The sequence below is a fragment of the Symphodus melops genome (assembly GCF_947650265.1).
Source record: "Symphodus melops genome assembly, chromosome: 10".
In the NCBI taxonomy this organism is placed as follows: domain Eukaryota; kingdom Metazoa; phylum Chordata; class Actinopteri; order Labriformes; family Labridae; genus Symphodus; species Symphodus melops.
In genome coordinates this window covers 14688520-14715437 of record NC_136700.1, presented here as the reverse complement: position 1 = coordinate 14715437, position 26918 = coordinate 14688520, and the positions used below count along the sequence as shown (strand labels likewise).

General features: G+C 43.6%; 1 protein-coding gene across 2 annotated transcripts; it reads right to left on the bottom strand.

Annotated features, from left to right (window-relative positions):
- Positions 1-57: 57 nt before the first annotated feature.
- Positions 58-26785, bottom strand: trip12 (thyroid hormone receptor interactor 12). 2 transcript variants are annotated; one of them, XM_079354657.1, is made up of 42 exons: positions 26474-26785; positions 23157-23303; positions 22672-22797; positions 21666-22453; positions 18001-18106; positions 15629-15765; positions 15261-15344; positions 15009-15104; positions 14780-14931; positions 14636-14671; positions 14441-14536; positions 14256-14348; positions 13989-14150; positions 13438-13506; positions 13147-13312; positions 11934-12051; positions 10729-10885; positions 10310-10463; positions 9872-10100; positions 9324-9442; positions 8775-8982; positions 8404-8504; positions 8023-8197; positions 7757-7898; positions 7397-7588; positions 7142-7293; positions 6892-7049; positions 6622-6695; positions 6314-6513; positions 5896-6023; positions 5566-5717; positions 5276-5418; positions 4981-5137; positions 4710-4808; positions 4512-4626; positions 4174-4328; positions 3905-4069; positions 2710-2874; positions 2504-2617; positions 2191-2285; positions 1911-2014; positions 58-1630 (listed from the first exon to the last, which is right to left on the bottom strand). In XM_079354657.1, the coding sequence occupies exons 2-42, from the start codon at positions 23252-23254 to the stop codon at positions 1434-1436; spliced, it is 6177 nt and encodes a 2058-aa protein (XP_079210783.1). In that variant the 5' UTR covers positions 23255-23303; positions 26474-26785; the 3' UTR covers positions 58-1433. The 2 variants fall into 2 exon arrangements, with proteins under 2 accessions (XP_079210783.1, XP_079210784.1); XM_079354658.1 differs by having other exon boundaries at positions 10310-10382.
- Positions 26786-26918: the final 133 nt, after the last annotated feature.

Below are 26918 nucleotides of genomic sequence, written 5' to 3'. Positions count from 1 at the left end.
ATGAGAAACACACAGCATGTCGATGGAAGGATGGATAAATAAAACAATGAACAAAGATGAGTCAAACAGTTACTTTATTTATGTTCAGGTAAAAACATGAACCTGATGCAGTAAATTATTGCAGATCTTAGAAACCAGCACATGAACGATTGGGCCAGGAGAACATACAGTGGCGCCCTCCCCTGGCCTTAGACTGCAGGTGCACACCACGGTTTGTTCCAAGCCAGCAGTGCAAAGAAAAAATAATAATAATCAACTACAGCAAGAAATAAAGACAATATAGAAAATTAAAAAAAAAAAAAAAAGAAAAGAAAAGTAAAGCAGACATTCTCACCTCAAACAGGGCGTGAAACTGCATATAAACTTTATTCCATAAATGAACTTGAAATGCTATCTGGCCATGAAACGATAAAATGCGACCAGCCATATTTTGTGCCCAGCTACATTATGTGTTGAGGGTTGCTCAGAGCTTGGTCTACCAAGATAACCCTACACATCAGGTAGGGCCCAACAGAAAGACACTGAACCCTATCAAAAGAAGAGCAAAACAAATTGACCTGATCAACACACTGGTTACAACTCTGGGTTTGAGCTGAAGCTCTCTAGAATAAAGGAGGCCAGAACACAATCTCAACTCGGGTAGAGGTGGAAAAAAGAGAAAAGAAAAGAGAAAAAAAAAAAAAAAAAAAAAAGATAATATGCGCTCATCACTACCCGCATTCAACCAACTGCAACTCTCGTTTCCACAACTTGAAGCAAAAAAAGACACGAGGGGAAGAAAAGCCGAACCAAAATGCAACACACAAACTGGGGCCAATATAATACAGAAGAAAATGCAAACAGACAAACTGAGGGGCCGAGACATGAGAACTAAGAGCTATTCTATCAAATGTGTAGAATGAGCAAAGTCTGCAAATTTGTCTGTACAAATGATCTTTGGAGCTAAAGTAAACCTAGCTTGCTCGATGGACCCCACCCCCCTCCCTCCCAGCCCAGTCCCCCCCCCCCCCCCCCCCCACCCAACCACCCACACACACACACCCCCCCAGTGACGCTGTCCACCGCTCTGGAGAGGAGACGTCCCTTTTTTAAATATCACATAGCAATGCAATTTAAAATGTCACCCAGATGTTTTCATCTTTTTTTAACATTACTCAACTACTGATATAAGTTTGACTCTCTCTCTCTTTTTTTTAATATTTTAAGTTCTGTGAGTCATGGAACACCCTTCCATTTTTTGTTTTTTTTTTATACTTTTTTGAGAGACAGGGGCAGCAAATATATATTTAAAGTCTTAATTTTTCTGCAAGCTGCTTTCTCTAACAAGAAGGCTGTACATGAGCCTTAATGTATGTGATTACAAAAAAACTAAGAAGGAAGTCATGATTTCATCAGTCGCTGAAGAAGGCATTTTAATGTGAGATGTGGAGAGATCAGGAAAGGTGGAAGGACTGCTGGCCTTCGCGTGCCGCAATCAACAGTTTCTCTCGCATGGTCTCTATGCTGGAGTAGTCAGGCAGCTTCAGGTAGTTGACACAGGTCATAACTGAGGGGAGGAAGTCGTCCGGGTTCTCTGTCGACTCGAAGGTCTTCCTCACAATAGTCAGAGGGGGATTGAGGCTCCGGAAACCTGACACGGAAGAGAAAACACAAGGTGTCAGGCAGACATAAAGAACACTTCTTATTTCAGATTAATATTTCAGGAATGTAACTTGGCAAAGGACAAACGGCACGAAAATAAGAGAGAGCACAGATCACATTCTAACACACAAATAATGTAGTGTAACTGTAACAACGCCTGCGTCCTAAGTTACATCTGTTAGAAAAGGACAAATCACATCAATGAAACCTCCAACGTTGTTAGACACTCCTGCTTTTTAGCCATGGCTTGTCTAAAGGAGAGGACTCACCTCCAACAGGCAGTCTGGGGCTCCCTGTGACAAACTGAAGGAAGAGTCTCTGCTGCTCAGCATCGAAGCTGCTCAACACCTCGAACAGGAACCGCACCGCACGGCTGCAAACACGCGAGACAATATAAGCATCAAATGTGCCCGAAGGCTTCCTACAACTACTTCTCATTTAACTGCATGTTGAATTGCACTGAACCCTTAAAGCCCCCCCCCTCCCCCCTCCCCAAGAAGGTAACGATGAGGTCACAGTGACTCAGAGCAGGTCAGCGCTCATACTCACCTGTCATGCGTGTAGCCATGGTCCGGTCGACAGCACTCCATCAGTGTCTTGACGTCCCACGTCTCTGATTTGCTGCCACACAGCAACTGATCCAGCTGCAGCAGGGAGGACAGGTGAGACAAGATTCAGGAGGAGAACAAAAAGGACATTCATCATGTGCCGTCTATGATTTAGAAAAAATAAATTAGACATTTAAAAGGAACAAGCCAACTTTAAAAAACCTGGCCGGTTTGATTCTAACTTTTCTTTTGAATTTAACATGACGGATTCAGAGTTCATGTAGCTGCTGATACTTTTTTATTGAGGGGCTTACCTCCTCTGGATAGAAATACTGCAAGTGATGCAGAGGGAAGACTGACTCGAAGCCTTCCCTAAAGGACTCAAACTGTCTGGATACGCCTTCATTCAGAGTCCAGTACACCACCAACTGGAGGTAGACGAGAGGATAGAGTTGACATTAAGAGCAACCCCACGTACACACACTGGATGTCATGATACAGGAAACAGCTTTTTCCATACCCTGAGGTACTCCTCCAGGTTGTAGATTGTGACTGGGACGTCTTTGCCGCCCTTTTTCAGCTCAATGTTTGGGAATCCTGGGAGGGTGAAGTCCAAGCCCAGGTCCTCCACTGAGCAGCCGTTCATGTTGAGGCTCTCGAGTGCCTGCTGTAGGGTTTCCCTCGTCTGTTACAAAACAAACAAACAAACGAGTGTTATCATAAGCCCTATACAGACTGCCATTTCAAAGCGTGATATTTGTCTTTCTGCTTTAATCTGAATGTCGTGGAGGCAAAATGAGGGCAGACGCATTGTTCCTATATACTGTAAATTCCGGACTATTGAGCACACCTGGATATAAGCCGAACCGGCTAAAAATAAGTAAATAAATGTACTTGTACATATATAGGCCGCACTTGATTATAAGCCGCAGATGTCCACGTTGTAACAGAGCTATTTACACAGAAAGACGTGACAGAAAAACATTTTTTTTAACTTTTGATTAAATACGTAGGCTATCGGTAACATCCACAAATACTAAGCCTACTGGAAATCCTTTATCCAACAGTGTCTTTAACACGGCTGATGAAAAAGATTACTGTAATACAGTCCAAAGTCCATCCATTCACTGCCTCAGAATGACTTCATTACTCACTTCCTCAGTCTCTTTTTCATTGTCGCTGTCAGTGTCAACTTTACGTGCAGCAGCTCTAGTTCCTTCTTTGACAGCCAGGTCGATCGCCTTTAACTAGAAAGCTGCATCATATGCATTTCTCTGTGTTTTATATGATGAGGGTGTGTGCGTGAAGCTCAAAATGACTGATATTAAGATCCCATGTGACGAGGTCAAGTGTTTTTGCGGCAGAAGGTCATTATCCCCCCAGGATCGTTGTAAAAGCCGCAGTGTTCAAAAACGTGACAAAAAAAGTAGCGGCTTATAGTCCGGAATTTACGGTACTATCTCTAGAGGTTGGAACACAAATCACGGGGCGTGATCGGACCAGCTGAGCCAGCAGGGGGAGCACAGCGCTCTGCGTTTGTGCACGTTTGATTATTTTATATATATGCCAAAACTTCATGTAATATTCCTGTCTGTAAATTCACATCGAGGAGATCGATATGAATGTGCAAAGACGTCGTGGCGGCTGAGCTTAAATCACAGCACGATGCATTCTAAAAGAGACACATGGGATGTCCCCTCTGTGCTGTGCTTCACCTGGGATCGGTCCTGTTCCAGCCTCTTCTTCTGGCGGATTATGTCCTCCAAGTGCTGGATGGACTTGGCCACACCGGGGTCAATGTTCACCAGGTCGTGGGAACTTATAGACATCTCATGCCGGAGCATCCACTTGTAAAACGGTAGGCCCAGAGGCAGGTCCAGCTGGGAAAAGAAGCAGGAGATGTTTTACTCTTAAGATTATTCTAGTCCTTGATGCATTAGTGCTCTGTTGAACATACGAGTCTATAAAGAGAGAATGCTGTTACCAGTCTGAAGTCCATGATGGCTTTGGCCATCAGCTTTCCTAAGAAACGGAACTTCATTTTGATTTTGGCTATATGTGCTGGTTTGGTTGTCCTGCCGAAGGGAACAGCAAACAGTCCTCTGGAGCTGAACATGTACTTAGTTCCCTCTTGGCTTCCTGTTTGGGCAGAGACACAATTTCCATGTAGTCAGGCACGCTTACTACACCATCAAACATGAATGAATACCAAGCACCATTAAAAGCTCATTCTTGAACAGGGATATGAGCAGGGGGAAAAAAAGCAACATAACGTGCGACATGAATCGCGGGGGTTTAAAGCTGATGAGTGAAATGTGCTACCTTTAGGGTTGGCCAGTGTGACCTCTTCACCCCTCCACAGGCCGAGGTCGGCCCGCTGGAGCTCCTGAGACACCAGAGCGTAGAACTCAAGAGTGGGGCCCAGACCCGTGCCCACCTGATGGAAGGTAAAAGAATTGATTTGTAGCGTGGTTATGTTTTGGATCATGACGTAAGATGCATCAAAAAGGCTCAACGTACCTCGTTCTCGTACTGAATCTCCAACATTGCCCTGGAGCTGCCGAGGTCCTGCATCACAGACTCGGCCTGTTTCAGCAGCTCATCGCGGTTTATCGTCCTCTGAAAGAAGGAGAACGAGACGAGAATGAAGGATGATGAGTTTAATGAAGAGCAAGCTAAATGTCAACATCAAAATATACCAGTATTGTTTCAAATGACAGACAAATTGGAGCTGATGCCAACTTTAATGTCGACTGTGTATACTCTAAATTAACAATGCGACATGGTGCACCTTCTTCCTGTCGAGACGTGGTGCGACTCTGCTGTCCTGAGAATCTGATTGGTTGATCTCTGGGTTTGTGTCCAGCAGGCGTTGCATGGCTCTGTCGCGATCAAAGGCCGTTACATAAAATAACATTTGCCGGGTGTCAAAGGGGAAGAAGAAGGGGCTGCAAAGAGAGAGAGAGAGAAAAATCACACGTGAGAACCAAGTCAGACTTTTTAAAGATGCCAACCGCAGTACGGATGTTTTAGTTTATAGGTCGGATCCTCGTTGGTCTTTGAGTTTAAAATATGAAAACATTTACCAGGTCTTTCCAAGCTCAATGAGCCAAGTGGGAATGTTCCCCGTCATGATGACCAGCGGGTCTTGGAGCTGACGATTAGCTTTGGCAGTCAGCTTACTGTTTATAAACTCACTGTTGGGAATTATTTCCTTACACACAGCATTCTGCAAGACAGACAAATGATGCACATCAAAACATAGTTTATGTATTGAAAAGGTTAACTACACTTATCGCATGTCGGCCTTGAACAATGCATTGATTAGAAGCTGGCTTCTCTCTGTGGTGTTACTCTTTAGGACAAAGACACTCACTTCGTACAAGTAGAACCAGTATCTACTGATTGAGTGCATGACTCTCAGCAGCAGGTTGACCTCCAAAGAGGGGTCATCAAAGGTTATGGTCTCCGGTGGCTCCGAAGTGAGGTATGTCTCTAAGGGATTGAGGACACTGGGACACACACCATCTGGAAAAGAAGTGAACAGGAGCGCCATGAGGAGGACTGAACAGATTCTGATGGTAAAATAGCCGCACAAGGACAACCTGTACCCTCACTGTAACAGCTGCTGTCTAACAGGTTACATACAGCTCATATCAAAATGTAAAGGAGGCGTTGGTTCTAAGGAGTTAAAAACAATTCCCACCATGCCACAGCTCGTCCTGCTTCTTGGCGTTGCGAGGTGAGGTTTTGGTGGGAGCGGTCTGGGCTCTGCCCCTCTTTCCACCCACAGCGTCCTTGCTGCCTTCCTCGTCCTCTCTCACAGGCTTATACCTGTCAGAAAAGACAGCACATTGTCTTTGTACTAGTGCTTCATGCGCATCTCCATCTGCTGCTAACCCAGGAGCAATGCTTCTTTTACCCTTGTGACATCAACCCTGACGAAGTCAACTTTTAAAATGTGGACAAACTTTTTTTTTTTCTTCTAAATGGCCCTTCAAAGAAAGACTAAAGATTCAACAAAGGAACACAGACAGTGACGATGAGAGAGAAGCAGAACATCAACACGACAACTGTTTCGCGTACACGAGGTTTTAAAAGAACGTGGATTTTTTTTTTTTTACCATATTGTGTGCGTTTTGGTCCAGATGCCAGCTCGCCCGAGTGGGTTCGCCTCATCATCCGTCGACTCTCTTTCCTCTTCTGCCTGGAGGCTGTACTGCCGCACAGCCTGGTATACGGTCATGTTGTACGGTAGCAGGTGGTCACCGATGTAGAACTGTAGTCTGTGACGCACACTGCCAGAATTCAAGAACTGTGCCGCCTGGGAAACCAAAACATAAATGTCAAGAAATCGTGTACGTGTAACACTCAGAAGGGGGCAGAAGTGTGTACAGAGTCACAAGATGAGGATTATCTGGCAATGACGTACCAGTGATTCATCTATTTCATCATCTGAACCGTCATCGTCACTGTCTTCATCCTCCTCTCGGATTCGTCCGTACCCTTGAAAAGTCAAGATTTTATGTTAACAATGAAACTGATAAACAACAAAAAAAAAAAAAACATATTGAATGACCGTGATGAGAAGGGTTAAACGCAGAAGCAAGAGAAGCACAGAACAGCTCGGCTGTAACTCCTCTCAAACCAGCAGCCGCTGCTGCGTTAAAGGCGGCCCATCGTTCGTTGAACAGTCCCTCACCTCTGACAACAAGATATCTCTCGATGGCTTGTACGAGGGCCAGAGGGTCTATCTTCACAGGGCCGCCTTTCCACTGTTTAACATTAGTGCAATCTGGGTGTCTCTGCAGCTGACACTTGAGCTGGTGTGTGTTGAAGAACTTCAGTGCTTGGGAGCCCCTGAGGAGACGAAATGGTATCAGGTCAGTGTCGAGAAATACGTTTAAAACGACGCATGTTGTCATTTTAAAAATCAACATGAACCCACTGACCTGCTGCCGTTGCCGTTACCACTGGGGAAATCATGCACTTTGACAGGAAACTGCTCCATCTGACTGAGACAGCTGTTCATTTTGTGCACCAGTGCCAAGTAAGGTCCATTCTCTGCTGGGTCCAGACGACCCACGGCCTCCGTTCCTGGAACCTTCAAACCAAAGCAGGAGGGTTAAAAAAAAGTTAAACTCAAACTGCCAAAGATTTTAAGTCTTTGGCAATGTAATGTAAAATAACATGTGTGAGTCCCTCACCGGACAGCCAGAGAACACGTGGAGGAACCTCTTGAGCCGAACATCCCGGCTGAGCAGGTCCCTGTCACTGTGGGAGGTCAGGTATAAGAGCAGCTGCTTGACCAGCCCGCTGTGCTGTATCTCAAACGACGACACGTCAGATTCTGATACGATACTGGAGATCTCCACCAGGCACTCCATACCACCGTCCACCTGGGACATCAAAGAAAAAGAAACCATCAGAGACGGGTCATGACTGAAATGTATGGTGAGGACGGCTCCTCTCTTGTTTGTCTCGCTTTCATTTAGCCAACTGGACTTTTTAGGGAACGCCTCTTAAATGAGGCGAGGTGTTCAGGGATACGGAGTGCTATGTTTTACCTGCAGGTTCAGCTGCTCCGTGGCTGTGCAAAGTCTCTGGAGTACATTCAGTGCAGGGTTGCTTCCGTCCACAGTTTCAGAGTTGAAGTAGCGCTCCACAAACTTACTCGCCTGTTCTTTGATCCAGGCCTTAATTTTGTCTCTGAAAACGAGTAACGGAACAAAAGACACCACTGATTACAAACAGTAGCTCTCTCTATTCACACCACCACAGCCAGTAACTGAACCGTGTGCCTCGACCTTCAAACATTCAAATCACACCGCACCTGTTGTTTGATATCGAGTCCTTCGGCGGGGCCCTTGCCAGGCCGCTCACCCCGGCTGTGCGTGAGGGTTCTGAGTTGGCGTTGTTCGTCTGGGCACCCAGTTTGCCCCAAGTTTTGGGATTAAGACTGGCCAAGAAGGAAGATTTTGGTGACTGGGTACTGGTAGGGCTCTTGGCTGGAAATAACAAAAGAGGCAGGTTAGTGCGAGAACCTGTGAGCAGAGAACAGATCCAAGAGCACAGAGAGCCATCTGAACTCATGACAGCGCAGAAATACTTCGATGCTGAAAAATCCCCTCGACTAGAAATAACCGATTGCAATATTGGATAGGCATGTGGGAACGCTGGAGGAAATGTTTTTGATTGCGATGCTTTAACTCACCCTGATTGTCTGCTTTGTCATCATCTCTTGGGGGAGAGTATTTGGGTCTTCTGGGCCCTCTTTTAGGGAGCCGTTTCCTCTTTAGGACATCACTCAACCGCCTTGTTGGAGCACAAAATAAAAATGAATATGCTGCTTGGCAAAGAAAGACAGACACTTAACATACATAGGCACCTGATTGAGCACTAAACAAACTTGTATGTTTTGCTCTTTACTTTCTAAACTGTCAGGAGGTCAGAATAAGCTTCAAACGTTTTTAGATGGTTCAACACAGATGTGACTTTTGGTTTGCTTTCTTAGCATCGTTTCAGCATGACACTAAGTGTGGGCCAGCATTCGGAGTGCGTGTCCCACAAAGCCCCATGACTTACCCCTGTGGGCTGAGGTCAAGGGAGTCATCCATGCTGTGCTGGAAGCTGGGTGAGCCCAGATCGGGAGTTGCATTATTAGCAGATGTGGTGGATGCAGTGCTGATGGTGGTGGTGCAAAGACTGGCTGTGCCACTCGGGCAAGCCTTCGGGGGACTAGTGACTAGAAAGCTCTCGGACTCGGAGAGGTTCTTCACCTGGTGCATGACACCTTGAGAAAAAAGAAGAAAAAAAAAGAAGGATGGAAACAGATATTGCAAATGACAGGGCTGTGATTGGAAACAGATGAAAAAAAACAGGAAAAGCATACGCTGCAAAAAAACAATAAAAAGTTTAAAATGTTATCATATATATTCAGAAAGTTGCTGTTTAAGATGGAATATTTCCCTGAGATGATGGCCTCGCTCTCATAGGAACAGACTCATTAAAGCTCTACAACACCAGTCGTCTGTCTTGTACTCCAGCATGTTCAAACTTTAAATGACTTGAGGTGATCTACTCTGATGAGCAGGCATGTTGGGACACAAGTTCTCGCTCGGGTTCGTGCGCTACCTTCTCTTCTGAAATAGACGCTGAAGACGTCCGGCAGCTTCTGCATCAGGATCTCAGCCATCTGCAGAGAGCCCACTACAATCTTCAGGTCCTGGCTGGATAGCATGGAGGCAATGTGACTGCGGAAGGAATCAAAAGAAAAGCAACGATCAATCAACTTGAACAAAAAAAAAAGAAAAACTAACGCGCCACTCAAAGGTTGTCAACAGTGTTTCACTGGCGTCTTGAAGATACGGGAGGGATTTGAAACTAATTATTGTACCAACTTCCTCTACATCCCTCTCGTCTTGTAAATAGATTTTCACGTTTTTATGTCTTTGTACTATTTTACTGTTTTTGATTTGACTGTATTCATACTAATTACATTTGCACTACCTCTTCTTTTCTGCTGTTTTTGCACTTTTACTTTTTATGAGAGCAGCTATTTTTTTTTTTTAATTTCATTGTGCTTCTGTAAGAGGAAAAATGACAAAAAGAAAATCGGATTCTCTTCTGATTCTAAATAAACCTGATGACTCTTTTTAAGGTTTTTAGTATTCGTCAGTTACCTGGACACAGCATGATTCCTTAGTACATCCTTCAGCAGCTCTGCATCAGCAAAGTAGATGATCCTGAGGATGGCTCGAAGGCACTTGTGTCTGACAGCAGGGCCGGCGGATGAGCTGTACACTTCATACAAGACCCCAAAGAGAGTTTTGATGAAGCACTTTGCCAGCTCGGGGTCCTCCTTCATCAACTGGGCTCGTGCATCTTCCCGACGGACCTCTTGGTGACCCCCTGAGGACAGACGGAGGGAGAGATCAGGTGTGCAGAAGTCGGTGAAAGGAGAGGCTGGACTGAACATATTAAAGTGCAAACAAGGATTTCATTGGAAAAGAAGCGGTGACAGACAAGACTGCTGAGCTTCATGTTAAGCTGTAATCTCTGCATTAAAAGGAAGAAGACAAGCAATGTTTCTGGTTCCCTTAGTCTTACACTTGTATTACCTGTATTGGGGTTGGCAAGAGGATTTGGTTTCCTCTGGATACCGCGTGCTGTTCCTGTGTCTTCATTGATCTGCTGCATAGAGTTGAAGTCAATTGTGTACACACGGCCAAGGGTTGACAAACTAATCTCATCCTCCCCATTCTGGTGGGCTGTCTGCAGGGCAGGATAATCACCACATACACATAACGTCAGAGTCATATAGATAAGCCATGTATGACTGTGTCTAAGTGTTTGGGGAGATGCTGACACGCGGTAGACGGACTGAATGTTGTCGAAAAATACATTGTAATATTTTTTAAAGACTCATCCGTTAAACAGTTATCGTGTAAGAAGTCCAGGATGGATGGATCGATCTAACGTGACAGTTCGCAGCTAGCTGATATGTGTTGTCGTGTTTCGTATCGTGATGCCTTTGTACCTCAATGATTCGGCTGTCGATGCGGTTGTAAGGATGCCACAGTCCTCGGTCATCCCTCCACTGCCAGATCGCTCCCTCCGTCGCCTGGGCACTACCCTTCTTCAGCATCAAGTCAACTGCAAAGATGCCCTCTCTGGGCAGGCAGGGCATGAGCTCACTGGAAGAAGAAGAGTGGGGTGTAAGCTACGATGTCATCTTTAACCCTGTACTCCAGTCAAATTGATTCCATCATAGACTGGTTTAGTGATGACGTATTTTTGTAGGCCAACCCAAAGAAATGGCGACCGGTTGTTCCTACGAAAATTTGTCTATGGGATTTTTGTATTGGATTTTGGATCATTGCAGAAAATAAGCTCTGTGTCAAACACACGTATCTGATGCGTTGCTGTTTTGTTCAGCGGGATAATCTTAACAGATTAACATCATGTATATGAAGTTTGAAGAGTTAATGCAGCAGAGAGAAGTAAAAAGCTAACGTTATGCTCTAGCGAACAACACCGAGGTCGGTTTATTATGACATCACGACCGTTATGCTTCAACGATTTAATCAGTGGACTTCACAAGCTAGCTAAATGTTAGCTTAATAAATTGTTTATTAACCTAATATTTACAAGAGCATTGAAAAACATGACTAGAGGCTGTAAGGAGGATTAGTGAGAGCGTGATGACGTTTAATGTCTGCAACAACCACTGTAGTTTCAGTTGGCTACTCGTTAGCAACTGCTGTTTAAAGTTTGCGTAAAAACTTTAAAAATTCACAAGTGGGGTTTTAGTTAGTTAAAGAAGTTTATCTCGTCTAACAAAACATCAACATCTCTTCAGCTCGTGTTAACCACAGACCGTATTTCAGCCGCCTAACCACAAACCCATTCAAAATCCCCATTGACTTTTAGAGTTAGGAACCCACGGCGCTAAAATGCTAACTCACTTCTTGGTTTTAGGACTCAAAACTAAACCAGTCTATAGTTTTACAGTTTAAAATCGAAGTGGTGATATGTGGGGCCTCAAGGTCAGAATGAAGCAGTCACAGAATGTGTTCGAGAAGAGTTTCATGAACAATGTGCAGAGGGGTTTTTTTTTTTTAAACAAGTATCCATGACTGACTGATAAGTAATGATTTCGAACTGTGAAGCTTCATAAACACCATTTAAACTTAAAGGGAGCGACTGTGTGTTGATCGTGTGATGCATCGTCAGAGATGTTACCATATGAGAGAGGTGAGTTCGTAGAGCTCCTGGGGGCTGCGGGGTACCAGATCTATCTGCTCCTGGCAACTTCCATTTGACGCACCACACAGCAGGAAGCGCAGAGTTTCGGCTATATCTGTTTAGAAGAGGCCAAGAAGGAAAATAAAGTGTGTTAGTTCCTCTGTTTCAACACAAAGAGTTCCATCAAAACTAATGAAGCAGTAAAGTCCATTTTATAGAACAAAAAAACAAAAAAAACAATGAACAAGTGAATAAAATATTCTTATCATTTGTTTAAATTAGAGGACCTTTTTTTTTCATTAAAAAGTGTGCTGCGTCTTTTACTCGGGTGGAACAGGTGCACCAGTATAAAGGAGTGACAGCGGAGGTGGGCAGTGGGATTTGCGGGCTTTTAGAGTCTTCAACTTCACAAAATTCACTGAAAGCTGAGAGCTCAACTACTGTACTGCAGCTAGTCGGAGTTACAACTCCACAGAGCTAAACCAGACAGAGCTAACAGAGCTACACAGCTGTATAGAAACGGCATGTTAAAAACTTTCCTGAACATAAAAAAAATCCAAAAATCAGACCGCGACCTCGAAGGTACTTCTTTTCTCGCTCCGTTTCTGAAACTTCTGCTAAATCTTCTGTTGGCTTGTGTATCATCACACTCGCGCTGGCCTGAGGAAAGTATGTGATTGGCTAGTAGAGTAGGCAGTGATGAGTGAGGACTACTTTGTAGGCAGGAAAAGCTGCGCTCTTTAAATCTGAAGCAATCATCAAATTAAAGCTAGGTCTGAGTAGGATGCCAGCAGGGGGCCGGTTTAAATGGTCGACATTGCAGTGACCATTTGGCAGCAGAAAAAGTTTTGATGTGAATTATGTCATAAATTATATTTAAAAAATTGCACCTACACAGAAATCCATCCAGGTGATAGATGGTGTTATCGAGCTGTGAGGTGAATATGGTACTATACATCAATAAGCTGTAAACAGTTTCTCTGCTAAATATTTAGCAGCAAAGTTCTAATAATCATCTGGTTGTACCAAGGAGTTAAATCAAACTAAAGCCTTTAAAATAACAACAACAACAAAAAGCATTTACATTTATTTACAAGAGTGGCAGGGTGTGAGCCCAGTCTGTCTGTCTGTCTGTCTCTGTCTGTGTCTGTGTCTGTGTGTGTGTGTGTGTGTGTGTGTGTGTGTGTGTGTGTGTGTGTGTGTTACTTACTCTGCTTCATAAGCTGGACTGCCAGACAGGGGCAGTTGGAGCACATGAGAGAAAACATGCGCACAACCATGATAAACATCCCCGAGCTCAGAACAGGAGGAGTTACAACAAGCAGCTGCTGAATGTTGGTCAACAGGTCCCGTGATGCCACCTCCTGCAGCAGATTCTGGAGAACACAGACCCACATGTCAAGACATACCGAGAGAGAGCGAGAGAGAGAGAGAGAGAGAGAGAGAAAATGCAACACAGAGAACACGTGTGGCGGCTTGAATGAAAACTTGTGGTACAAACCTCTTCGTGTTGAAAGTTGTCCACGAGTCTGGCGAAACAGAGACAAGTGCTTTCGACAGATTTTTTATCCTGAAAGAAAGCGACGTTATGTGAGTTAGTACACCGAATAGTACGTTCAATCAAACAAGTAAACAGGAAACATCGACCAGATGTATTGGCACAGTTGAGGAGTTCAAAGTGAAACATGCATCATGTGGCTCCATTTCTCCTTTAAGGTTTTAAACCATGTTTCCCTGTGTGGGTGCCCACCTAAAGGGAACCACTTATGTACTATTGTCACTGCTTTAAAGGAAAAAAAAAATCTCCTTCACCATTTAAACAGCGATCATGAAGAATAAAATACACTACATTAAGAAAGCTTGTATGGCTTGTTGATGTTTTTTTTTTTCTTCTAATTCACATCCAACAAAGGCCTTCTCATCATTGAAGATGGATGGGGCGCCGTTGGCCTAGCGGTGGCGTTTGGTCCCGTGTACAGAAGATATAGTTGTCCAAGCAGGCGGGCCAGGGTCAAGTCCGACCTTGTCATGTCAGTCACATGTCGAACGAACCTGATGTGTGAGTCTCTGAGTCAGCAGCGGCAGAGAATCAGCAACAAAGTGGAACTCGTCTGGAGTGATGCTCTGGCAGCAGTTGGCTGCGATGGCCAAGGCGTTCCTCTGAGCGTTGATGCTGAAAAACTCGAGATAGAGGAGGCAGTCGGCGAGCCCACCCTGTGATGGATGGAACAGAAAGATTCTAGTAAGTTTTCTTCATTTGCGGTAAACAGAGACCGAGCGATCACAAGATTAAGACAAGGAGTCATCTGGAGAACTTACAGCCTGCAAAATGGCTTTGCTGTGTCGCCTTGACAGCATCTCGAGGGCAGTCAGGGCCTGCTCTGCTACGTCAATGAACTGGATCACCTGAAGCTGCAGAGAAACAAAGTTCCAAACATGGCATCGGCACATCAAAAGGCTGCTTCTTTGGAAGAAACAAGTGATTTGGGTTTGCCGTGTCTTACCTTCTCCAGGAAGACAGGAATAGCATCGACCACCACAGCAGAGGACCGAGGGAGCGCCTCCATCATGTACGTGAGAGCCCGGGAGGCATGATTCATCTGGATGAGCAGGAAGAAAGGCGGCGGCATTATTTTAAAAAAAATTGATCAAACTAAAGGCCATCACTCTGACAATAAGAAAGAGTTCATCATACTCACAATATCAAAATTATGCTCCATTTGTAACAGTGTAATCTGTGGAGGAAAGTTGAGAGCACACAAATGAAGTCAGAAGAGAATGTGCTTTACATCTAACAAACTCACAGAGCTTTGAAGTTCCTGATTAAACAACAGGAAACTTACCAAAGCAGGCACCACGCTCTTCACAGGGAATCCCCCGAGGGTTTCCTCATTGCCCATCACCAGCAGCTGGCACATCTCGATAGCAGCTTGGAGCTGCTGAGACTCGTCGCCCGTGGCCTGCAGACCCTGCAGCAGCTGCTGAGCCTTGGAGCCTTGAAAATAAAGACAAGCACGTTCAGGGCTCGAGCTCTAAGGCCGAGGGTGCAAGGCTGAGGGTGGCTGTACTTACTGGCTCCACTTCCAATGGTCCTGTGGAACAGCTGCGACATGCGAGGTCCAAGAGGCCCAAAAAGGTGTGGGGGGAGACCCCTGGCCTCCAGTAAGGCTTGAGGATTAAAAAAAGAAAATTCAGAGAAAACAAAAAGGCAGAAGTTGGTTTATGAACTCTTGTTACATCCAGATATAATGAAGAGAATCATTATTTTCTATACGTTATACAGAGATAGAGTCTACACATAGTGAACTTTAAAGGGGGGGGTACCTTGAAGTCTTCCCATTTCAGAGTCATCAGACTCACTCTCTCCAGAGGTGGTCATGCCCACTGCTCCGGCAACTGAGCTTGAAGCTGGAGACAAAAACAGAATAAGGTCAAAACTGAAAGTGAAAGTTAAACACTGAATGGATTGACATGATTACTTTCTTCACCGAAGGAAGTTCAGTCATGAAAATAATGTTAAGGAAAGTGCAGAATTCTTTGAGATTTATTTGATCTGTTTTCAGAGATGAGAAATGAAGAAGGACATGCGGGACAGGAGACACGTCGGACTTGAACTGCCTCTGTTCAACCATTACACTCTGAACTCCAAGTCGAACTCCGAGCCAGACGCTCGACCGTCAAATGATAGGTACCTGAAGCTCCTTGTGACGCCTCGTCGGTGCGAGCGGCTGATGAGTTGGCCCCATCCTGGTTGTTGTCAGAGTCGGCCATTTTCTCCTGTCGGCGAGCGTCGGCTGCCCCGCGCTTGCCCAGGCCTGAGCCCCGCCGACTGTTAAGACGAAAAAGAAAAAAACAACAACAGATGAACAGAGTGAGTGAGAGAAGAGACAGAGCATTCGACATGAATCCTTATGCTCTGGATATTCATTCATTCTGGAGAGCAACATTCATGAATTCTCTGTAGACAGTGAGAAACTCTCTGTTCTATAACGTTAGTCTCCGAGGGGAGAACTGTTAGCATGCAGGTAGAGGGTTATCATAAACGTCCTCAGGATCAGGTGGACGGAAAGGAAACAAGAAGATTCTCCAAAGTAGTTAATTGGTGATCATGAACGTTTTAAAGCGTTCTGATTCAGGACACAGAAACGCAACATTTTCTCTAAATAGTACTCGAGTGATCGTTCTTTCCTGTGATTAAATACAGTTGTGATGCACGCTGGAATCTATGCGAGCAGCATAACTATATCAGCAACAGGAGACGCGGAGCAGCATGAAAAACACAGCGTGTCAACCGTCGTCCGTCCTCACCCAGCGTCCGCAGCGCGGAGAGCACAGCTGATCAGATGTGGCGTCGACACCACGAGGTAAATCCTCATCAAAATAAACAAACCTGGAAATACAACCTTCCATGGTGTATTTTTCTGAACCGTCCAAACGCGTTTTATTCATATAACCTGGTGGAGGTTGAGCAATTGGCTTCTGAGCACAAACAATGAAATGACTTGATGACAGTCTGGGCGATAAGACTGCGAGCAGTTCTAGTGTTAAAGAATGATGAATGATGTGAGCAGCATCGTACCGATCAGAAGCCTTCAGAAGAGCTTTAATTGTCATCTTTTGCACCTGAAGTTTTATTTCTGTTCTTTGTTAAAACATCTCATTTTAAAAAATGTGGACAACACTGTTTTTCAGCCTCAATTGATTTAATTGTCGAACAGACCACCTCCACAAACGTCTCCTTCGTCGCCACTGCCCCCTAGCGGCTTGGCGGTGAATTGCAGAGCGTTCCCTCGACGCAGAGCTACAAATGCACAACGATGGCATCGGGTCTGCGGCGTATGCACGCCGTAGACCCGACGCAGAAGTATAAACTAGGCTTAAGCTTGCTGGTCTGGTGCAGGCAGCCGTGAAGGTTAAGGAGAGTGAGAGACTGAAAACGCGTGCCTACAGTTCATATAGGAGCCGCCTGTTCTCAGGCTAATAGAGAGCGCCGTGCGACTCGTCTCGCTTTGAGAATGAGCTTTGACCACCTGATACAGGGTCACCCAGTGCAAACACGGTTTAAAAAAAAAAACTCTTCTGTACCCACATGGATTCAATGAATACGTCATAATGTTTCTTAAGGTTGTGTAATAGTATCAGTGTTTGAATGTGTTCTTGTATTCTCACCTTTTCCATCTTTTTGCATGTTGACTCATGTACAAAACGTGCGTTTGTGCTGCTCCGTTTACATGTGGATTGTTTTATTTATTAATACTACTGTGGAACAGCTGAATGTGTGCAGCACTCCGAGTCCGAGACAAACCCCCCGAGGGACGACGAAGTGTATCATGTCGCATGTTCAAAGAGGCTACTCACACATGGGCAATGTGCGCGAGGTATCCGTTTTCACCAAGAATGGCGTTTTAAACGTTAGGACGGTGAGGGATTTTGTGCCGTCTTCAAAAGTTTGCACTCGAGGTCTTATTGTCATTAATATTTGATATTAATGACATTAATATTTCATATTAATCACATGAAAAATGTCACACGACTGCAAACCAAGTAGGATTTTGTCCACCTGTGGATATCCAAAAGAGGGTGGTTGTTGTGAGGTGGGAGGGTGTTACCATGAGCTGAGGTTTATTTTTTTTTCTCCATTTATTGACTTACCTTTTTTATTATTGTTTTCTTTTTTTTCCTTGTAAAACAAATGTCTTTACATTTGTGTGTAAAGTACAAAATAAATATTTTTTTTTTACAACCTTCCCTTTTTCACGCTCCCAATATGCCTTTGATATGTTCACGAACAGCCAACACGCAAGAAAGGTTTGCCCTTTTTTTGCACGACATCATCGTCGTGTAAACAAAGCCTAACAGTGACAGTTTAAGACCCTGAACTGAAGTTGTCATTGTTCAGTTTTTGATATCTCAGACGCTAAGGAAGTGGAGCTGCTAAATGACACATAGAGAGGAGTTTCTAATATTCAGTCTACTCTCGCCGATGTAGAGACATTATAAAAACTGAAGAGTGCATCATTTCAGGTACTTTCACATCAGTTGAAGTCGAGGATGGGATTTGTACCTGGTGCTGGCACAGGAGCCCGTGGTCTTGTGGCGTGTGCTCCGCCGAGAGATGGGGAGCTCTGCTGGAGGAGACTCGCTGCGCTTCTTAGTGGATTTCCTCAAACCTAGGTAAAAAGGAAAATGACGGATTATAAACCACGAGGGGACAACGAACGCTGATAATCACTTCTGTGAAAGCATCAATAAACTATCCCCACCGTCATAAACAGCAAGTTTCAGAACAAACTTTACACGTTTCTGTTTGATCAGAAGAGCACATTAAGAATCAATCACCCATAAAAGAAGAGTGCTTGAATATCTTGGTACATATAGCTGCTGAAGCATTCATCACAGTAATGCTGAGCGTTAGCCTGTGACACATTTTCATTTACTGAAGGCTCTAGTGTTGCCACCACTGACTGGGTGGGTATTAATAGTAACCAAAGCATGGCCCTATGACAGAACAACCTTCATGTTAGATCGGTTACTCATGTCTATGGAGCCCCAAAATAAACTTTTTTTTAAAGGCAAATAACTAATTAGAGGGAGATTCATCATCTCCAATTACCATCAACCACTCCATGCGTTTCTAAACAGTTCCCTTCACCGAGGTTGCCGTTACATTATTGATTCAAATTTAAAGCCAAACAAAATCACAGGGACAAAAGCTGTCCATGCAAACTCACCATTATAACTGAATGGAGTCAATCCTATTGTGCATTTAAAGACATCAAGAGGCCAAGTGGGGGGGGAAAAAAAAAAGAGATAGAAGAGATACTGTTCTTCCCTTTTGACAGAAGCAGCAGCCTACGAGTCCTTCCCTGCCCTCAAACATACCCCTGGTCAGCTGGTGGGCCCACAAGCTAAGCCAACTTAGGAGGGGTCTCTCCATTTAGGCCTGGGAGCCATGGCAGAGAGCCCACCACAGTCTCTACCCCCCACCAACACCACCACCAAATACCCAGAGCTGCCTGACCCCACATTGACCTTAACAGCTCACGTTCACTTTTCACTTCCCCATACACACTGTCTAATGTCGGTGTGGCGGGCCTGTTGTCCTGAAAAGCTTCCTCTTCTGTCACTACAAGACCGTCAAGCCCCGATACTACAGAAGATCTGGCGAGACTGTGGCTGGACATTTGCATACAGCCACATTTGCTTCCTCTTGTGGGGTTTGTTCAAGTCAAAAATCTTAGTTTCGCTTTCACCTCAAAGCCACATTTCCGTGAACTATCTCCTTCTCTCCTCTGTAGGTCGATGAGTATGTAATACGTTGCCGTCCTCCGAACTTGGGATCAATCATACTGGCATGACCCGACGTCCTTAAAAAACTCTACACTGAAGTCTCTCTCTTTAAATCGCCCTCCTTACCATTCGCTCTAAGGTCGTCTTTAAGCTTTGATACTTCACTTTTGAAAACACTCACTGCCCGTTCATTTGGATTTTCCAAAGTATTAACGTTGCTGCTCAAGCCTGTGACGAGATCAAGAGAGCAGCAGCAGCAAAGTGAGAGAGCAATGTTCCATAGAATTAAAAATGTTCTTCTGTAGCACAAATAAACACACCTAACCCTCTGAACACAATCAACAAGTTTTGGATTCTGTTTGAATGCAGCCAAAGCTACGATTCCTAATCGTGCCCCATGTGAGTTAACTAATAACAGCCATTTATCAGGGATGTTATTAGCATTGAACAAACTAGCAAGGCTCGCTTTTACCCACGAACGTGGTGCCGAACATCGGTGGCTAGCTTGTGCTGGCATCAGATAGCTTGTATTGTTGGTAAAAGCACCAAGAGACCCGTTTTCACTCAGCGCTCAGTAAAGTCTGATCCTGTTTGTGTTTTCACTGCCAGCGCGTGCCATATTTGGTAGGCGGCATTTAAGCCGGATGCAGATAGCCGCGCAAGCTACGTGATAGCGTGACAGAGCAGTGTGACACAGTGTAGCCTACGCCGCAAATAAATTCAACGTGTCAGAGTAAACAAAGACCAGCAACGTTTCCCCTGTATGCATTTAGCATATGGGACGGTTGCAAATTCGGTTTCAGAGGATCCTCATAACCATAGAAGCTCACAAGCACCTGACAGCATGAGAGAGACAAAAAGAGACGCCGTACTGCTGACAGATCACTCCTAGCTTTACTCAATGTGGCTACTGAGGTTTGAGGGCTTTGTGACGAATGAAGCTGCTTAGAACCGAAGACAGAAAAAGTCCTAATTCAAACTGGATCACACCGTACTAGAACCAGTTGTTTGATGTACCGTTAGCTGGTGGCTAACGGCGTATCATACATTAAAGTGCACCGTCAGCAAATAAATATAAAAGACTCACATGGATCAACGCCGTCCATTCAAAAAAAACAACTGAAGTTTGAGCTAAACACAAATGTAAAAATTAACTATGATCACAGTTTGCTTCAAGGTTGTCCTGAATTCAGGAAAAGGATCCTTGTCCCCGCATATGAAAATGTGTGGGGTTTTTTTTTTTTTACATAAAGCCATGATTCACGAGTCACCTTTCTACACAAAGATCCAGATTTCTTTATTATTCTTTTTGTAAACCGTTTATTTCCTGATCAGAAACAGAGCAAGGTAAGATGTGAGTAAAAGCAACTATCCCTCTGTGGCAATATTACAGGAATATCATCCATTGGAAAAGAGCGATGGTCACTCCAACAACGCTTTTCTGAAAACCTGATTGTTGGCAAAAAAGAAAAAAAAGACTGAGCTCTAGCTTGTTCTTCAGACGGCGTTCTCCACTCTTTGGGAAAAAACAACACTGGCGCTCAGTAAAAAAAAAAAAGGGGCTATTTTGTTTGAAAAGCAGCTTTGATTTATGTTTTATAAGAAGTAGTTTGACCATCTTATTTTGACTTGCAATGCCTCAAAGTTCAAAATGATGGAATCATGATAACGCCAGTACAAGTCGATGGCTTCATACTGACAACTGAGCGAACAGCAGTGTTCATGGATTTTGCTATTCTCCAGTTTCAGGATCCTGGTGCTTCGTCTGACATATGAGCCAGTTCACCAGCTGGGTGAAGGCCGCCCTCTCATGTGAACCAGACAAGCCTGTCAAGATATACTAGCCTTACTGCATGCAGTGGGTCCCCAAATGTATTTATACTTAATAAATGAACATCATCAGTCCTTCCCTCATCATCAACGTCTCTGTCTAAAATTCCTCCCTATCTTTACTGTTAAATTATCAACGGTACATTTAGCTGCTTTTCATTTGCACCATTTCATGAAGTGAAACAGAGACGATAAAATATCTGAAGTCAAATGTAAAAAATCTGCGCGCTGCATGCTTGCTAACAATTCCTCATCTCATGTTATGGAAGCTAAAACATCCGCTCGGCGACTCTGACGTTAGTCATGTGGACTGAGGACAGCATTCAGCCTGCATTACATGTGGTCCAAGAACGGGTTTGGATTCGGTCCTATTCTTCAGTGCTAGAGAAGAGTGAGGTTTTGTAACTTATTACGACTGTTTGAACCTCGTTCAACTCAAAACCCATCACTAACAAATGCTTCATAAACAAGTCAAGTATTATTTATTAGTACTAAATGTTACCTAGACGGACAAAGAGAAATGTTCTAGCTCAGATTTGGGGTTAGATTAAGGGTTTTATGTTCCTAATATCTGTGAACTGAGAAGATTTGAAAACTAAAGTTACTCACTTGCTAGTTTAGCTTGTAATCCCGACGGCCCAGGCTTGGATGTCTCAGTTTTGGAGGATCCAGGTAAGGACAGTTTGGGTTTTGGCAGATTGACTTTGGGGTTGAAGCGTGCTGCCCACTCAAATTTTGAAGAGCTGGTCGTTTTGGCCTGCTCCTTGTCACGGGTGCTGCGGCGTGGGGAGGGACTTGAGGCTGAGCGAGAGCGTCGTGCCTTGGTCTGATCTTTTCCCTGTTTGACTCGGGCACCCTGCGTTGTGGCACTGTTGGTGCCTGTTGTGGAGGAAGAGGAAGAAGTGGAGGCAGAGGAGGAGGAGTCTGTCACGTTGCTACACCCAGCTTTGGCTGAGGCCGCCGATTTAGACGCCAGCTTGGTGGGTTTTGCTGTTTTGCCCTCGGTACGATTTGGGAGGGACCCAGCGGTGCTACTTAGACCGGGGAGGGAGTCCGCTTTCTTCCGTTTCTGGATAGGTGAGGCCCCGGTGGCCCCGCTCTTCTTGCTTTGACTTCGACCTGACAAAGCAGGTGGTTCTGAAGCAAATGATTTCTTCTTTGATTTAGTTGAGCCTTTCTTGGTCTCTGAGGTATTGTCTCTGGGTGGTGGGAGCGATTTGGGCTTCTTGGCGGGCGTCGGTCTGAAGGTACTAATTTGGTCAGGAGCTTCACTTCTCTTTAGTCCTCGGGTGCCTTCGCTCTTTGACTGTTGGCCTGGTCGCTCTTGTTCCGATGTCCCTGCTGCCTCTGGCTCGTCTTGTAACACAACTGAAGCCACAGATAGAGATACGCCGCTTCTGCCCGGGAGAAAGATGGAAAACAAACACCGCATTAGAAAACTACTCGAACTGCGAAAAACAGATGAATTACAACGCCACATTGAACACATTCAGTCCGAACAAAACCCAAATATGTACAAATGTGTATATTGTTGGATGTGAATTGTTCTTATGAATTATAATCCCTTCATTCACAAAAGCACACACAATAAGCACCAAGTAGAGAGGAGAGGTACCTTCTTGAGCTGTGCCCTCTGGACTGGCCAGTGGCTGAGCTGGTAGTGGCTTTGGAAGCCTTAGAATTAGGTCTTCTACTTTCAGGAGGGGAATTTGCTTTATGTTTTACCTGCTCTGACTGCAACCTGTAAGGTTGAAAATTAAAGAGCAAGTGACAATGTTGGTTTCTGTAATTAAGTCACATCAAAGAGACTCAATCAATCCCTGAATGAGTTTTGGCTGAAAGTCTTTGCATTCCCTGTGATCATTAACACTTGAGGAGGAGCAAGAAAAACAGCTTAAAATAAAGAGTTAATCAATGTTGGACTATGATAAGAGAAGACAGGATTTAGCGTTCAATTTGATCAAACAGGTCAGTGTAACTATTCTGGTTTCAGTTCAAAAATCGGATTTACAAGATACCAGCAAACCATGATTAACGCCTCGACAGTTGACTGAGACCTTTCTGCTAATACTGGAGAGCAAAGTGTGAAAGTCGACTCACCTTCCCGCGACTGTTTGGTCTTGTGGCTGGGCCGCAGCAGTGTTCCTCTGTGAACGGCGCAGTGACCCCCCTGGATTGGAATTAGGCCGGTTGGACATTGGCACCTCTCTCCTGAAGGGACATACCCTTTCTAGACACTACCATTCACTACAAAACAAACAAACAAAGGACTCACATTAGAATATTGGAAACATTAAATAAGTTAACTTTTTATTGATGCTGTCTTTTAACAACTGGGCTGTCAAAGACTACATAAATGTTGCAGTTCAGCATCAGACAGCAGTCGTCCAATAAAACATAAGCTCATCCTTCATGCCTGTTTTGGATGATCTGGTGTTTTATATATGACTACTTTAGCCAATCAAAAACTCTCACCAGAAAACAATGACTTAGTCTAATGCCAACACTACAATCTGTTTAAGGACAAAACTCTCTGACAAGAAGAGCATGATCTTGAACCAGACATTTCTGAAGATACAGTCAAACACTATATGACTCAAATACTATGGGCTATCGCTTCCAGTCCTTTTATAAACTTTATCTCTGTAATCAAAAGAAATCCTTCAGTCAGTCATGTCTCCCTCCCATGTTTCCACACCATCTTGTGTTTCCACAGCATATAAGGTTTATCAAGGCTTCAAGCTGTCTTCAAATAATGAACACAGCGAAAAGTTGACTTGTGTGCAGCATACTAACCGATAACTACTACATGACCTTTATACATTCACTTTTACAACATACACCAATTTATTGTTTCAAGGGCTGTAAAAGAATAGCATTTCTTACAGAGGTTCAATCATCATGTTTGAACAAAAATGTGTGAATACTGCAGAGCTATTATCAAGTATCCAATTAAAAGTATAGGCTAGAAAATAATTCAAATACACTATTTTTAAAATTTGACAATAATGACGACTGACATTTCTTGATCACATAATAAAATGGTAGTCTTCGTCTCAACCTAATTTCTCTAAGATTGTATCAATACAAATTTATTTTAAAAACAAAATATCGCAGACAAAAACAAAATAAACTTAAAAAATGTGCAGACTGCTTCACTAACAAACCATAGGAACATTAATTTCAGACCTTTTAGAAACACACACACAAGCGCATATATATATATATATATATATATATATATATATATATATATATATATATAATTAAATATATATATAAATATCAAGTCTTGAACAACAGGGTTTGTAGTTGGTATATGTATAACTATGTTGTGCGAGTAGTCACATGGACAAAAATGTCAATATTGCAAAGTATTATCTGTTCTAAACACTAATGAGCCAATGACAGTAAGAGACGATGATGATGATAGATTTTTCAGACAGACAGATCAGGCTGATTTCATAATCTCAAGCACTGACCCTACTGAAACTAAACCCTAACACCATTTCGCGATTTAAAAAAGATGGATAACTAAATGGGTCATTTGGTAGAAGTTTCATAAATGATATCATTGATCATTAAAATACGCCACACTGGCAAGCTCACAGGGCCATTTTAGGCCTTCTCTGACAGTGCATCCCACTCTTTGTTTATTCGTTCATTCTGACAACTGCTGCAAACACAGCCGCGTATATCCGACGAGTTTAAAACAGCAAATGATTCCCATCTTAAATAACCCCATAGGATTGTCTTTTAAATGACTGTATAACTTACCAAACCACGTCAGTGTCCAATTTAGGGACCTATGATTTACAGAGGCCTATATTTCTGACGTACTTCTCTACCACCACCGACTAGCATGTTTAGCTACTCATATCCTAGCAGGAACCATACATGTTGACAGCAGCTTAGGCGAGAACATGTCCATACAAAAAATCCAATCCTTCAAGCGAGGCTGGTAACAGCTAAATATAATGAATATTTTGACCCTTAAAGTCTGTTTATCACACACCACCGGGACCCAAGAATACGTTAAATTGGCTAACGTAACAGTGATTTCATGGAAATGCGTAGTTAGCGTACCGGTGTGTCAACCTAAACAACGCACTGACTAAATCAAAGAGCTAACCTCGCCAAAATACGGTGAAAAATGAGTTAAGATGAACAGCAGATTTCTTGGCAAACAGTGATTACATTCACCTGATATTAGCCACACATCGAAAATGGCAGCAGCGACAGGGACGTCTTTCGAAAGAGGTTTAATAGCTAGCACGCTGCTACAAACCTATCGCAAGCTAACCTGGTATTCCGACTGCCATGACACACTAGTCTGTGACTGACTGACGATCAAGTTTACATTAAAAAAAAATCACGTCTCTTTCATCTATATACAATCAGCTGATGTGATAAATTAAAAGACAAACAGCTGTCAAATCGACGTAAAGCCCGTGAGCTCCATCATCACCACTTTTAGAAAATGTAAGTGTAAGGTATACATAAAAGTGTAGCAACCCAAGGTTAGCTGGCTTTAAGATCACAAATGTTTTCTGAGCTGACTCAGGGCCAATGCCTGCCTCTAACTAAAGCACTGGCTAGCTTGTTAGCCAATTTAGAGCAGTTAGAAAACAGTTTAGTCAAAACAAGCGACGTGTCAACGAGGTGTGGACGTCCCTTTCAACGTTGATTAAATTAAATAACATCAAGATAGTTTTATTTTACTATATGGCACAGCTTTTCCACAAAGACAAGCTAATGAATAACAAGCTAAAGCTAGCCTAGCTAAATAAGGTAGCGACTGATCCTTCAATGACCATTCACAAACAGTAAGCGGACAAAAATAAACTATTGACTGTTAGCTAAACGAGCGTTTGTTTCAATTCGGTTAAAGTTAATGTAGTTGTCCGGTTGACAGTAAAGCACTGACCTTATGAATACCGAGTTAACTCCTGCAGGGCAGTCACGTATCTGACGTTAAGCGTTGACAAATCAAACAAGAGCCTTATAGCTTCACCAGCTAACGCTAGCCTGCAAGCTACTTAACATTAGCAAGCCTTGTTGTCGCTGGCTAAGGATTTGCCAGCTCGACAGAATTGTTATGAGTTTTTAAGACAAACAACAAACTACGCTGTACCTCAAAAAATCCATCTTTAGGAACGATTTTGACACATTTTTTTAATATAATTTTACAAGTTAACCAGTTATCAGCTAGCAAGTAAGCGCTAGCTAGCAAAAAGAAATGGCCTCTGATACCTTTTAGACACAAAAAAACAGGAAAGCAGGAACGGGTTTCGAGGTATTTTCGAAACACTGATTCATAATTCCTCCGATGTATTTCGACATTTAATAGTCTCCGAGGTCCAAGAGACTGTTGTCTGAGATGTCACAGAAATTCTACCTTTGTATAATGTTGTTACCTATTTGTTCCAGTGTTGTAGTTGTAACAGACAGTGCACCAGCTCCTCTTTTCTCTCTACCCCTGCTACTTTCACATCAGCTGAGGGCCTAACACACTGCAATATACATCCGCCAGATTCATCCGCGGAGGGATTATTTACTTGTGATATGATAATTCGTCCCCTGCTTGTTAAACACATAATATCGCTCAAGATACTGGATGTTAATCTAAATTCGACAAATATGTAGCAATATTTCTTAAATTCAAGACAGACATTTACTTGTCACAAATATTGTATCAGCCCGCTGGGTCGTGCCCCCCTCCCCCTTCATCATATTTCCAATGATAAATGTATATTGTAAATTTAATTTAGATAATCTTTACGACCTTTTCCCCCCACGTCGACTCTCACCAACATCACACAAAACGATTTAAAATGACATTTCCGTCTTTGTGTAAAGTAA

Excerpts from the sequence above, each read along its gene's own strand:
- trip12 (XM_079354657.1), bottom strand. The coding sequence starts at position 23,254 with ATGTCCAACCGGCCTAATTCCAATCCAGGGGGGTCACTGCGCCGTTCA. Across the intron at positions 14,537-14,635 it reads TGGAGCATAATTTTGATATT|ATGAATCATGCCTCCCGGGC; the intron begins GTGAGTATGATG and ends CTGCTCATCCAG. Across the intron at positions 4,329-4,511 it reads CACACTGGCCAACCCTAAAG|GAAGCCAAGAGGGAACTAAG; the intron begins GTAGCACATTTC and ends CTGCCCAAACAG.